Source organism: Phyllostomus discolor, chromosome 14 (genome assembly GCF_004126475.2).
Source record: "Phyllostomus discolor isolate MPI-MPIP mPhyDis1 chromosome 14, mPhyDis1.pri.v3, whole genome shotgun sequence".
Classification (NCBI taxonomy): Eukaryota; Metazoa; Chordata; class Mammalia; order Chiroptera; family Phyllostomidae; genus Phyllostomus; species Phyllostomus discolor.
Genome location: NC_040916.2, coordinates 24,139,219 through 24,153,693, shown reverse-complemented (window position 1 = coordinate 24,153,693; position 14,475 = coordinate 24,139,219). Strand labels below are relative to the sequence as shown.

General features: G+C 51.0%; 1 protein-coding gene across 2 annotated transcripts in view; it reads right to left on the bottom strand.

Moving 5' to 3' along the window:
- The window catches only part of F5 (coagulation factor V), a 52,939-nt gene that overhangs the window by 26,955 nt on the left and 11,509 nt on the right, over positions 1-14,475 (bottom strand). Inside the window, exons 4-8 of one of the 2 annotated variants that reach the window (XM_036015960.1) lie at positions 9,846-10,058; positions 8,090-8,233; positions 5,497-5,718; positions 2,309-2,474; positions 1,188-1,365 (exon numbers count right to left, since the gene is read on the bottom strand). In XM_036015960.1, the coding sequence (XP_035871853.1) occupies positions 1,188-1,365; positions 2,309-2,474; positions 5,497-5,718; positions 8,090-8,233; positions 9,846-10,058 (923 nt within the window). Of the gene's footprint in view, positions 1-1,187; positions 1,366-2,308; positions 2,479-5,496; positions 5,719-8,089; positions 8,234-9,845; positions 10,059-14,475 lie in introns of those variants that run through there. The other variant, XM_036015959.1, reaches the window with a different exon arrangement.

The window sequence follows — 14,475 nt, the reverse complement described above, 5'->3', positions numbered from 1 at the left end:
TGGACCGCATCTGCCTTGGAATCTGCTCCTCCTTCTCTCTACGCCACGACCCCCTTCTCTAGCCGGCCAGACCCCCCAGGAGCCAGCTTCTAGAAGGGCATGGCAAACAGCCGGACCCTAAATTTCCAGGGAGGCATCTTCGCACTCCCTGCCAGCACCTGTAAGGAATCAGGGGTGAAGGGAGGGCAAGAGGACCAGGGAAGGCTGCCCTCTGGTCCTCTTGTTATTCTCAGATGAGCAGACTGGCCTGGTCTGCAGATGTCCTCTCAGCTCAGCCCCCCGCAGAGGTGGTGGGGGGCTTTATTCACTCGGGAGTCCTGGTTAGGCCCCTCCCTCTTCCAAAGAGAACGTTAACCTTCTTCTACGTGGCTGATTGCCAAAGCATTTGGATCGCCCCGCATAATCTAGAATGCAAGATGATCCGCATTCTAGAATCTCGCCGGAGATTGCAGCCTTGCATTCCCTGCTCTCCAGCCCTTACAAAAGCTTGGTGGGGTGACGCCACGTTAAAGGAACACTGTCCGGAGAATGTGCTCAGGGCTCGTGATCCGCATCTCGGGTTACTTCCGTCTGAGACCAGGGTTCGGAGGACGACCTAGCTGGACCCCAGCGAAGAGCAGGTTTTCTCTCACTTGTGTTGACTGTGGTATCCTCAGCGCTAATGAGCAACATTCTTAAAAGGCTCTACAATGTTTGGTTTATCGTACCAGCTGTAGGGATTATGCTGAGGAATCCTTCCACCGCCTCACACGGCATCCTCTTTTCGAGGACCCGTGGGAGGAATTCCTGTCCGGTTCCTGGGCTGCCTTGGTGACTTCCGTGAGCCTGGCCCTGGCACGCTTCCCGTCTACTCTGGCAGCTAGGGACGCTCGGGACAAAGCTGACAAACAACCAGGTGAGATCATATGGTGTGTGTTCCATTGTACTTACCTGATCCTCCGTTTTCTTTTCTTGCACCCCTTATTACTCACCCCAGTTACAGTCACTCTTTGTTTACTCCTTTACAATTTGATCAGCTGTCTCAGGTTCTTTGTATTATCAGGGAGGCTATAACTAAGTGCAAATACTAAATAAAAACTGAAAGTTACGTTTGAGTTAAATTATACGGATATCTTTAAAAACCCACCACTTACAATGTCCTGTACTATTTAATTTCCCCCACACGGTCCGACGTGTCTGCCACTTACTTTGAGTGTGTCCCTGACCTGGGCTCTGATGACAGGGCCCAGGATCCCGTCGTTTTTGTTGTCAGAATCCTCCAGGCGTTTGGTGAAGGACTCATCTTGGTACTGTTTGTAGACAGCCTTCTTGTACTGTTTTCCAATTTGGTTCGAGAAATTATCCAAATGCAGAGACCTGTATTTTCTTAAAGTGAAATAAAACTATTTAAAAATTAACCGCTTCCTCAAGTAGAGACTCTGGTGGGGCGGGGAACCCCTGGTGCTTAGAAGTCCTGTTCTTGGATTAGCTAAAAAGCTAGTTTTCTAAAAAAAATAAACAAAAACAAAACAAAGAACAAAAACTCTTAATGTGATTTGCAAAGTCCTGACATCTCCCCTCTGACTGGAAAACTGGAAACTTCTCCTCTGTCTGACAACATCACGGTCAAGCTTAGAAGCAGCTACCTAGAATTCCTGTCACTCTGGTTGCTAGAGGAGACCCGAGGTGTCTCTGGTCTCGGTGACTGCTCCATGGTACGCCATTTCCCCTGTGAACGGGAACATCTCACAGTCAATTCCCAGGGTGAGACTGCAGGGTCAAAGGGCACAGGCATTTATCACTTTAATACGTAAGGCCATATCCTCTAGAATGGCCCTCCCAATGTGCTCGTCCGCCAGCAATGCACGGCCGTGCCTGCGTCTCACGGCCCTGCCAGGGGATGTGCTGCCTGGCCCGAGAGTCCGATAGGTGAAGACCGGCATTTCAGAGAAGCTTGATTTGCATTTCTCTTAGAGTGAGTGGGCTTGAATGTTTTCCAAATTTCTTAATTATCTCTGACCTATTTCCTAATCTACATAATAAATGAGAGCTGTTTCTCGCTTCTGGAGTTCAAGGGAAGCTCTTCAAAAGGATTTAACATAGTGCTTGGAATCAATAAACATTCAACTAGTGGTAGCTGCCATTATTATTATTTTTTTCCCTTGGTGAGTTGGGGTAGTTCCAGGTTGACTTTGAACAAGACCTGAATGGAATCCAACACATGGGTTCCCTGGACAGCCGCCAACCCCTCACACTTCACCCACGCAGCGAGGACCCTGCGGGACACACCCTGAACCTCTGCCCAGTGGTCGAGGCCCCCCCCACTCACTTGTCCATGTTCACTGGTATGACAGGCGCGTAGTCCCAGATGACTTCCTCCGCAGCGATGAAGTACTCCCACCTCTTCATGTGCCGCCGCTGCTCACGCGTCAGCATCTTGGAGCTCCTGGTCTTCTTGGGGCAGTCTCGGATGTCCACGGAGGCCTGCATGCCCGCTGGGTTGGTGTGGGAAGACGGGGAAAGAGTATGAGAGAAGAAATCAAGGCTGATCACAATGTGCATCTTGGGAAACTGTGGGAGGTGTAAGTAATAATCGTAAAAGCAGTGCTCTGGCAGCTTGCGACACTTGGGTCTGGAGCTCTGTTCGGGCAGTGGAGAAAGAGGCAAGAGGAAAATGTGAGGGAACAGGAGCATGGGTTAGGGGAAAGGCTTGGAAAGCTTTCCTTTGCTTCTTCCACAGCAGGAACCTTGGTCATTTCCAGACCCTTAAAACCTTCTGACTTAGGTTTTGCTGATTTCTCATTTTCCCTGTCATCTGTCTCTTTATTTGTAAAGTCAAAAGTACGTGCTGTATGAGACTTCTGGCCAAGGTGGAGGCGTAGGTAGACACACTGTGCCTCCTCGCACGACCAAAAGGACAACAACTAATTTAAAAACAAAAAACAACCGGGAACTGACAGAAAATTGAACTGTATGGAAGTCTGACAACCAAGGAGTTAAACCACAAACATTCATCCAGACTGGTAGGAGGGGCAGACTCAGGCACTGGTAAGGAGGCGGATTGCAGACAGGGTGGTCTCACATTTGCGTGCAGATAAACTGGGAGGAACAACTGGGGAACAAGACAGACCACACAACCAGGGTCCCAGCTCAGGGAAATACAGCTTCAAACCACTGATTAAAGACACCTGTGGGGGTGGAGGTGTCGGGAGAGACTCCCGGCCTCACAGGAGAGAGCGTTGGAGAATCCCACAAGGTCCTAGAATGCACACAAGCCCACCCACATGGAAATCAGCACCAGAAGGGCCCAATTTGATTGTGGGAAGTGGGGAAAGTGACTGAAATCCGGCAGAGAGCAGAGCAAGCTCCATTGTTCCTCTTGGACCCTCCCCCACATACAGCGTCACAACCCAGTGACTGGGTTGCCCCGCCCTGGTGAACACCTAAGGCTCCACCCCTCATACATAACAGGCACATCAAGACAAAAAAAAAGAGGCCCAAACAAAAGAACAGGTCAAAGTTCCAGAAAAAATACAACTAAGTGACGAAGAGATAGCCAACCTATCAGATGCACAGTTCAAAACACTGGTGATCAGGATGCTCACAGAATTGGTTGAATTTGGTCACAAATTAGATGAAAAAAGATGAAGGCTATGCTAAGTGAAATAAAGGAAAATGTACAGGGAGCCAATAGTGATGGGAAAGAAACTGGGACTCAAATCAATGGTGCAGACCAGAAGGAAGAAAGAAACATCCAATCAGAAAAGAATGAGGAAACAAGAATTTAAAAAAATGAGGAGAGGCTTAGGAACCTCTTGGATAACTTTAAACATTCCAACATCCAAATCATACGAGTGCCGGAAGAGAAGAGGAAGAACAAGAAATTGAACACTTATTTGAAAACATAATAAAGGAGAACTTCCCCAATTTGGCAAAGGAAAGAGACTTCCAGGAAGTCCAGGAAGCTCAGAGAGTCCCAAAGAAGTTGGACCCAAGGAGGAACACACCAAGGCACATCATAATTACATTACCCAAGATTAAAGATAAGGAGAGAATCTTAAAAGCAGCAAGACAAAAGGAGACAGTTACCTACAAAGGAATTCCCATCAGACTGTCAGCTGATATCTCAAAAGAGACCTTCCAGGCAAGAAGGGGCTGGAAAGAAGTATTCCAAGTCATGGAAGGCAAGGACCTCCATCCCAGATTGCTCTATGCAAGATTGCTAATGATAAAAGCTATCATTTAGAATGGAAGGGCAGATAAAGTACTTCTCAGACCAGGTCAAGTTAAAGGGGTTCATCATCACCAAGCCCTTATTATATGAAATGTTAAAGGGATTTACCTAAGAAAAAGAAGATAAAAATATGTACATCAAAATGACAGCAAACTCACAATTATTAACAACCACACCTAAAAGAAAAGCAAAAGCAAACTAAGCAAACAACTAGAACAGGAACAGAACCACAGAAATGGAGATCACATGGAGGGTTATCAGCAGGGGAGTGGGAGGGGGAGAGAGGGGGAAAAGGTACAGAGAATAAGGAGCATAGATGGTAGATGGAAAATAGACAGGGGAAGGGTAAGAATAGTACGGGAAATGCAGAAGCCAAAGAACTTATATGTACGACCCATGGACATGAGCTACAGGGGGGGAATGTGGGTGGGAGGGAGTACGCAGGGCGGAGGGGAATGAATGGGGGAAATGAGACAACTGTAATAGCATAATCAATAAGAAATATTTTTTAAAAAGTACATGCTGTATGAAATTGTTGTTAAAAATTAAATAAATTAATACCAAAAGCACTTCACCTCAACAGTGTTAGTTTTGTTGCTGTTTCACTGTGACTCGGTGTTCTATCTGCCAGGGATCCTGGGGCACTTGTGTTACTTCCAATACGGTTTGGACTGCTCGGTGCAGAGGAAAACCAAGTGGTCCCATGAAGTCTCTCTCATGTGCTTTGCTTATCTACGTACTTTTGGTAACAAAGTGGTTTCCTATAGTCGTGTGATTGACTTACACTTTAATTTCTGTTCACAGAAACCCACTGGGTTCCTCTTCGTGCCAGTCCCCGCGCTCACCTCGTTAGGAAAGAGGACCTTCTCACGGCACACCTGTTTACACACTTCCTGTAACCTGGCGCTTCTATAAATTTGCACATTTGTCTCATTCTAGCCTGCGGGTCTTTTCTTTCGGCTGCGTGTTAAATGCCCCGAGAAAGAATATCTCTTCGTAAACATATGCTTCCTTCCTCCTTTCTCCTTTCAAGGAAGTGGGGACCGCTTCAGCGTTTGCTTCACTTTGAAAAACTCTTTGTCAATATCTCCACGTCCTCCACCCCCCCGCCAGGGCTGCGTGTCTCACAGCGGAGAACGCGTGGTCTGTTCTCAGGGCCCCTGAGACACACACGTGTGCCTGGAGCACGCGAGACATGCAAAAGCAGAGGACACGGAGGGAGTCCGTGCCCGGGAAGAAAGGGCTCTGCTTTCATAAGCGAGACTGTGGGGAGGGCCTCTTGCCTTGCATGTGAGTAGGGGTGAGAGAGGACACGATCCACTTCCCCCCGGGGCCCATGGTCATGTTCGCAGTGGTGGACGTGGCGCTGACGAGGGTCATGGCCGAGATCTTATGCCGGTTGTGCTCCAGCACCTGGCCGTTGAAGTGAATGGAGAACAGCTCTGGTCCGGAGCTCATTCCAATCAGATGCCAGCTGACTTGGTCGTTGGCGCAGACCGTTATATCTGAGGGAGGGGGAGAGAGGAGAGGGGTGCGACAGGCGGTCAGCACTCTGTGATCCGAGACCCACGCACCGGGTAGGTACGGAGTGCCTGCCACGCGCCAGGCTCTGCCAGGTCCCGAGGGAGAGACCCTGCAGTGGCAGCCCCTGCCCTAGGAAGCAGGCGCCCGAGTGAGGGCCCACGAGCAGTCCCAGCTCGCTGCAGTAGGCGGCGGGCACTGCAGCGGTGAGAAGAGAGCCGAGGGGCGGGGGGCGTTCCTTCAGAAACAGGGATGGCTAAGGGGTTAGGCCACGAAGGGAGCCCAGTAGGTTCCAGTGGTGCAGCGTTTTCAGTGTCAGCTCAGGGACAGTCCTGGGCCAGCCTGGGCACCTGGTCACTGCAGAGCCAATCTGGGCTGAGCGTGGGAGGCCCCAAGGCCTCCGATAGGGCCGAACTCAAGAAGGAGACGTGAAGGTGACCTAGGGGCTGTGTCTTGCAGTCTGTGCCCACTGGCTGGTTGTTTTAAGGACAAGGCATCGAATGACGCTGTGAGTCGCAGCCTCCCCCTAAAATGCCGCGGATGGGTCCGCACTACGCTGGCCACTGGGGGCATCATGTGGATGGAGGAATGAGAGCGGAGCGCAAGCGCGGAACTTGGCTCATTGTTTCGCTCCCACGGTAACTGGGAAAACGCCCATTTGCTGTAGGGGAGACTCCAACTCCGGCTTCTAGGGTTGGCCTGGGCTTTACGTGTCAGAGCCGTAATCGTTAGACACCAGACCGTGGGGCTGGGGACCAGTCCCTTCTCTGTAGAGGAGCTGAGGGCCTTGTCTTTTTTTTAGGGGCTCCTTACAACAAGACAGGGGTTCTGGTATCACGGGGAGAACAAGAAGCTAAAACCTGAGAACGGGAAGCTGAAAGGCAGGAGGCTTTGGTGGGAGCACTTGGCCACCCCAGGGAAACCCTCGCATCGACCTGAACATTTAATACATCTGCACCAGCATTTACTGTATTTACTCCATTTATACTGCTCTGTGACGCTGCTTTACAAGCCCTTACTTATTTCCGTTTCTACAGATGCCATTTCCCTCCCCTGCCCCTCTGAGCCCCAACCAGCTTGTCTTTTTCAACTACAACTTCATAGACTGTATTCCCTGGCCAAGTTATTCATCTTTGTTTCTGGTTTTCGTATGGTTTGCTTTTGGGGGCTTCTGCACATCTACCCAGATGACTCGCTCTGCCGGGACACAGACACAGTTTCCCTTTTCACCACGCCCCTGTACAGCCCAGAGTCCCGGAGATGCTATTTTTACAAGTGAAGAAATTCTTAAACACCCTCTCTCCTAACACAGATAGTTACTCCATTTTTGTACATTAGCACGTGGAGGCAGCTACCTGCTGGGGCCCACATTACAGTGGAGAAAGGAGCTAAACTTGAACTCAGATCTCCTGCGTTACACTACTTCAGTGGAGTCCTGGAACTCCGCCGGATCAAAGCCCAGAGCTGTCAGAGTGTGTCTGCAGTATAACCCAGGGGGGCTGACGCAGTCAAATGGAATTGAAGACAATTTAAAACCAATGTCCAGCTCCCCAGTCTTGCCAAGTTTTGTGTGTAGTGAGGCCATTTGTGATTTTTCAGATACGGAGAATGACCCCTGAGAAACCTAGGTTTTGGGTGCTTTAATTAATAGAGTAATATTTTCACTTTTCCACTTTCTTCTTCAGGACCTTTGGCGCTGAGGCGCCTCTATCAGACAGAAGTCACAAGCGGTTCAGGTGGGAGTCAGTGCCTTTCTCTAAGAGTTGCCCTGACTCACGTGCAGATGGAAGAGAAGACATTCTGTGTGCCTTCACTGTTCCCCACCCAGCAGCTTTGGACAAGCGAGGAGTGCTCTGGTGTGGTGGGTGTTTGCCCTAATCTCCCGTTCATCTTACTGCAAGTGCCTCCACTGAACTCTTCCTGCGGACCCTTTCTGCCAGGGGCTGACCTTGAACTTCTGTCCTGAAAGGCTTCCTCTGTGGATGAAGGCATGCATGGTCACCATGCGGCGGGGACCACAGGACCCTCTGAAGGAGACGGATACCCTGGATACCAGCGAGCTGGCATCCTGGAGCAGACGCAGGCCCAGGGGGAGCCTGCTCGGAGCGCCGCAGCTAACAAGCTGCACCCTCCTTCACTTGGGCAGCTCCCACTTTGTCTGCTGTCCTTGATGGCCAAGAAAAAAGAAGACACAATCTTGAGACCCACTGAGCTAGACTACATTGCCTTTCTGAGTGAGAGCTGAAACAGAGTGCGGACGGTCAGCTTCCTAGGGCCCTGAGGAGGACCGTGCAGAGTTGGAGGTCCTGGCCGTGCCGGCGCCGCCGGGCAGTGCACGGCCAGCCCGTTCCTTACCTGGCATGGTCCCGTTCACATAGCCGTTGACCGTGTACATGACAGACGGCGACCGGCTCCAGCTCTTGCTTTCGTCAAACACGGCGAACATCAGCACGTGCTGCTTGTCAAACATCTTCTGAATCCCGCCCTCACCGAGGGTGCCTGGGAAGGAAAGACGGCGTGTCGGTCGCATCCCGGAAAGAGGTCCCCACGTCTTCTTCCCAGACAGCAAAGAGTTTAAGGCAGGCAACCCATCACAGTGAAGTCAACGCGAGGAAAATCTTATTTCCAAAACAGCACCTTTACCAAGTCATGACGATGGGGGTCTTGTGAAAATCCTGTGTTTTCTCTGGCACCTCATAGCCTTGAGGAATGGGGCTTTAAAGGTAAATGTGGTCTGGCACAGAGAGGATGTTTGGTGACTGTCAAGGATTTGGTGAAAGTGTCCATCCCCTCCACCCCCACCCGTGTCAGGCCAGCACAAAGGCACCACAGCTCGGAGGGTAAAATCACTGCTGTCCAAGTTTAATGCAGCCACCCTGCTAGTGCAAGGAACGGCGCACTAGGTGTTGGTTGAGAGTTCAGGATGAATCCACTCTCCCATGGGAAAAACGCAGCTGAAAGTAGGAGGAAAGAACGGCTGTTTCTCAGTTTTGATTTCTGTAGGGCCACCCCAGTGTCCCCTAGATCCCAGGCAATGCACGCACGCATGGGTGCAGCGAGCACACGCACTGGGACTCTGCGTGCGTGCAGACACAGGGTGAGCTCATCCCATTGTTTCCCACCGTGCAGTGTTGCGTGGTGGTTGTTCGTTTCATTGAAAGATGAGCCGAATTCTTTTCGGGTACAAGGAAAACGCAGGCTTGCTGCTCAAAGCCCAGCCAATGACATCTCGTGTAAAGCGGACTGAGTGTGTTTGCAGCCTGCCACCAGAGAGTTGGGCTCTTTGAGGGAAAAGCAAGCTGGAATTGTGTGTATGTGTAGACCAGATTACCAACCCAAACCTCACGTATGTTCACGTTCTTTCCAAGCGCGATCAGCAGAGTACAGGCTGCTGTGACTTTCAAAAAGACTTGGCTTTGCCATGACCAGTGTGGCTCAGTGGGTTGGGCATTGTCTTATGGACCTCAAGGTCGTTGGTTCAATTCCCGGTCAGGGCACATGCCTGGGTTTGGGCCAGGTCCCTGGTTGGGGACATGCGAGAGGCAGCCGATCGATGTTTCTTTCTGACATCTCTCCCTTTCTCACTCCCTCCCCCTCTCTCTAAAAATAAATAAATCTTCTTGTTAAGATTTTATTCATTTATTTTTAGAGGGGGAAGGGAGAGAGAGAGAGAGAGAGAGAGAGAGAGAGAGAGAGAAACATCAATGTGCAGTTACTGGGGGCCGTGGCCTGCAACCCAGGCATGTGCCCTGACTGGGAATCGAAGCTGCGATGCTTTGGTTCACAGCCCGTGCTCAGTCCACTGAGCTATGCCAGCCAGGGCGATAAATAAATCTTTAAAAAAGAAAAAGGGAACTTGGCTTTGAGGTAAGCATTACAGACCACGCGGGCATGGCCCCGGAGCGAATTCTCAGACAGGGATTTGCCCGGGAGGGACTGGGAGGAACGGAGGAGGCTTCTAAGCCCCCAGGCCCCTGTGCGAGCGCAGCGCTCTGGCCCCCACACCCGCCGCCCTCTGCTTGGCTCACTGCAAGGTTCCAAGACTCTCCCCAGCCTCATTCCACCGCAGTGCTCCTCACCATCCCGGTGTCTTTGGCTTTTGCTTTGTTACCTTTCTTGCAGATAAGCAGAGGGCCGATCAGCCCGGAGTTGAAGTCCTGTATCAGGTCGTCGTAGGAGTAGTAGATGTACGTGAGGCACGGCGGGTCATCGCGGGTGGGCCCACTGTCCTCACGGACGGTCCACTCGTAGGTGTACTCATGGCCCGGGGCTACAGCGTCGTCCATCTTCTCCACAGGAAACGTGTGGTCCTCGTAGGAAGCACCTGGGGAATAAAGGGCGTGAGCACACCTGGACAGTCGGTGAGGATCGCTTTGTAGTAGCTATCAGGTTCGAAGGAACGGGAGCGCCCTGCAGAGATACCTGACCCTCTCTGTGGCGAACCTTCATCGTGTGGAAAGATCCCCATTATACCCACTTCCGTGCCTGCGTGATTGTAAGGGCTTGAGTCCACGGTGACCTGGAGTGATTAAGAAGTGTTGCTAGTACATGGTTGGAGGTGGAGTGAATTCACTTCCCAGGGTCCCTAAGTAGTTACTGTTTAAATGTAATCAGAGAATTGAATCACCCTTGATCAGCGAACCATCTCAGAATATGGAAATGGGTTGTCTTTTCTCTGTGGTGCTTGATGCGACATCTGATCTGTAACAGCCTGTTAGCGCAGGGTGTCACTGCCCTCAGGCCCATTTACGTATTGTTCTGTGTCAAAGTGTACGGTTTTCATTTCTCCTTTCCAGCCGCCGCCACCTTCAGCCCCGTTTCGCTGCTGTGTCACAGCTACAGCGCCCGATCGTCCCAGCCCCGTCCCCAGAGTCTGGCTCCTACATGCTGCTGAGGTGTCCTCGGGGTGGGAAAAGCATCCACCCCCCCCCCCCCCCCACCGAAACTTAGACGTCTTGCTTCGTACACCCGCAGACCCGCCATTAACCCTTTCGTCTATGCCTCTTTCTCTGCCGGTGACAGAGGGGAGGACGCACGGTAGAAATCGGTCTCCCTTATATTGCAGAGACGCCACTGAGATTCCGCAGATGAAAGGATTGCGGAAGGCCGGGGGACGCTTTCGACAGCCCAAGGAAGATGTGGCCGGAGATGGAGCAAGTGCGGTCGGGAAGGGGAGAGTTCCTGCCGTCCACAGCCGTGTGGGACGGGCAGCTTCCCCAGCCTGCGACATCCCCCTTCCACTAGGTGACAGTGTCCCTGGCCTGGGCTGGTGCCAGAGTCTCTCTTTGGGAAGCAGGCCTCTCTGCTTGGTACAAGGTCCTGACAAACTCCTCGAGGTGGAGGGTGAGGTCATCGGAGCGTGGACGTGGGCAGACAAGGAGGAGTTTTTAAACTATAACTAAAATGTTCTCCATGACAGGGCGAAGGGCCAGTGGCAACCATTCTTGCTGAAGGGACTGTGCTTTCTGGAAACAAAAATGCTCCATGTTTTGTTTCCTTATTCCTTTCCCTTTCTTCCTTTCTTTCTTTTCTTTCTTTCTTTCTTTCTTTCTTTCTTTCTTTCTTTCTTTCTTTCTTTCTTTCTTTCTTTCTCCGTTTTGCTGTCTTTATTGAGTTATAAATCACACATAATGAAATCCACCACTTCTAAGTACGATATTTGCTGAGCTTTGACAGATGGGCACTGTCCCACGGCTGCCGTCACTACGAAGGCGCAGAACGCCCCCCCCCACCCCAAAACTTCTGTCGCCCGTGCCGTTCGTCATCAATGCCTTCCCCACCCCCCGGGCCCAGGTGGCCGGGGCTCCGCTTTCTGTCACGGTATTGTGTTTTCTGATCATGGCGTAAAAGTGGAATAACACGTTAGACACCCCCTGTGCTTGGTTAGTGGGAGTATGGTGTATCGTTTTTTATCCTTTTTCACTCATCTTTAATTTAAAGTGGATTGCTTGAGTTCAGCGTGCAGTGGGTGTGGGTTTTTATCCAACTGTACAATCTGTCTCTTTTAATATAATTACTGAGATGGTTGGGTTTAAGTCTGCCTTCCTGTTATTTTCTATCTGTCCACCTGGTCTTTGTTTCTTCTCCTCTTCTTTCTGGCTTTCCCCCCCTCTGGATGGACTATTTTTTATTGTTCCTTTCCATGTCCACTATCGGCCCGTTAGCCTCGCTCCGTGTCGCACCACGCAGACAGAATGTTCCTTAAAGCCCCAGATCTTGGTCACGTTCCTGCTCTAAACCCTGACGATGGTTCCTTGTTTCCCAACGTCCTTCGCACGGGCCACCCGTCCATGTGTGCTCCACCCCTACTCCTCTCTCCACTGTCCTTCTGTCCTTCTGTCCTCCTGTGTGACTCCTGCCCCAGGGGCCTGTGTAGCAGTCACTCGGGCCCCTCTGATTCCCCGGACCTGCCGACTCCCTCCTGCCGCAGGGCCTTTGCAGACGCTATTCCCTCGGCCCAGCGTGTTCTTCCTCCCTGTCTTCTCTTGGGCACACGAGCGAGTGCTCATCCTTCAGACGCCAGCCGAAGTGGAAGCCCATCGCTGCCCCCGGCTCGTGCTGTGCTGCGCGTCTTTCACTTCCACAGCACTCATCCCGGTTCAGGGTCGAATGTGTGGCATTATACGATCAATCTCATTGTATCCTCCTGGATAGGAGTCGTTTGCATGCTGCACATAGTGGGACCCGAGCAAGCTCCGCAAAGGCGGGTGCTGGACTGTGTTCATCTCCGTGTTTCCGGTGCCCGTCCCTGTGCCCGGCACGGGCAGGACGCTCCGTGAATGTCCACGGAACTCTTAGGATGTCAGGTCCTGAGGGCCAGAACCCGGGTCCTCAAGTCATAGCTCGTGGGTGTGTTCCATTAGAGCTGCACGTGTTCAAACAAAGGAAATGCCAACATGGACAGTATGGGGATATTGTATGAGAGTCTGGCTTGCTGGTTGCTCTTAAAAACAAAGTAGAGCCTGAAGACCCGGTGTCCCGGGACCGAACTCCTGCACAGAATTGGTCTGGACGTGGGTCCTGACTGTCCCCTCAGATAGGGCACAGCTGTCTGATCGCCAGTTCCTACTGGACTTATTTTTCATTGAGTCACCCTCTCGGCTTCTGCGAGTGTCTGAGTTCGTGACCCTCGTGCTAGTGGAAAGCGTAACACGGGGCTGTGTTTTTTTCCTTTTCCTAAAAGGTAGTTTGCCATTGATAACCGTGTTTCCTATAGACCACACTTTCACTCTGCTGATAAGAAGGATTTGAGTGTTCAAAAGACCAGGAGCCGACAAACGTCAAAAGCTTAAATAACTTCCTGTAGTATTGTTCCAGCCCGATCTGAGAAGAAAAAAGCATTTACGAGGAAGACTCTCTGATAGCAAACAGGAAGGGTTTCTCTGGAAAGTTGCAAAACAGCTTCTGTAGCGAAGCACAAACAGGGCTGATAAGGACTGCAGTGCTCTCGGTCCAACCTCGTCTGTTTGACAGGGACACGCGTGGCGGAGGGGTGGCCGGGTCTGTCTTGAAGCGAGTTGCTGGCCCTTAGCCAGTGCCTCCTGCTCTGTGGCCTCGGGAAGTGAAAACAGAGCATTCCCGGACACGGCGCTTGCACTGTCCCAGCCGTGACAACAGCCCAGGGTAGCCCGTAGTGGAGGACAGCGGTCTCTGTCGCCTCCGCAAACTCTCGGAACGACGAGGCGAGACGTTTGTAGGGGGAGAGAGGACTCTTTCTTTCTTTGGATAAATGCACGCTTGTCCTCCAGATAGCAGCTTAAATGTCAGCTTACTCATTCCCTGGTCTCTGACTGCGTATCTCATAATAGAGATATATATACATGGGTGTGCATCATCTGCGTTTATGCTATGAATACAGGCACATGGAACAGCATTATATGCTACATCTCTGTAACAGCACTCATCAATATCCAGTTAAATATCTGTGAGGTCACCTGGTTCAGGACACTTCTCCTAGAGGGTGAGATGTTTTGTTGTGGTGGCTGAACCACTTGCTAACTGCGGGAATGTGGGAAAGCTTCTGATCTCCCCCTGAGCCTCGGGTTCCTCACTCCTCACTAGATACTCTCCTCCTCGTGCTGGCACGCACATTTCTATCTTAGCTGGGTCAGGAACAGCAGGAAGCACAAGCGACTCGTCCAGCCCCAACCACTGCCATGGCGCCGCTGACGTGTGGGGCCGCTTCCCAGCCTCCTCCCTCACGTTTCACTTCTAATAAGATGCGTCTGCAGCACTCCTGAGTTCTCTCAACGCTTGCGAGGAAGACTGACGGTGGCGATGTATCTATTCTAAAGGTGGTAAAGGCTGGTAATAAGATTGGGTAACTACTCACAGTCAGCAATACAATACATTTCAGAGCAAGGGGAAATAAACGTAGCCTCTCCTTTCTAAGCCAGTCCTCAGTCCCTCAGTCTAGTTCAGTTGTCATGTGACCATCGTCATCATCAATATCTTCATCATCATCATCATCGCCACCATTATCATATCATCTTCATCATCATCATCATCATCACTATCATCATTGCCGCCATTATCGTCATATCATCAGCATCACCATCATCATCACCACCATTATCATCATATCATCATCATCACCACCATTATCATCATCATCATCATCATCATCACCACCATCATCACCATCACCACCATTACCATCATACCATCATCATCACCATCACCATCATCATCATCTATGTTCTCAGCTCTATTCCCAGCACCAGGGCACAAATGTAAGGAAA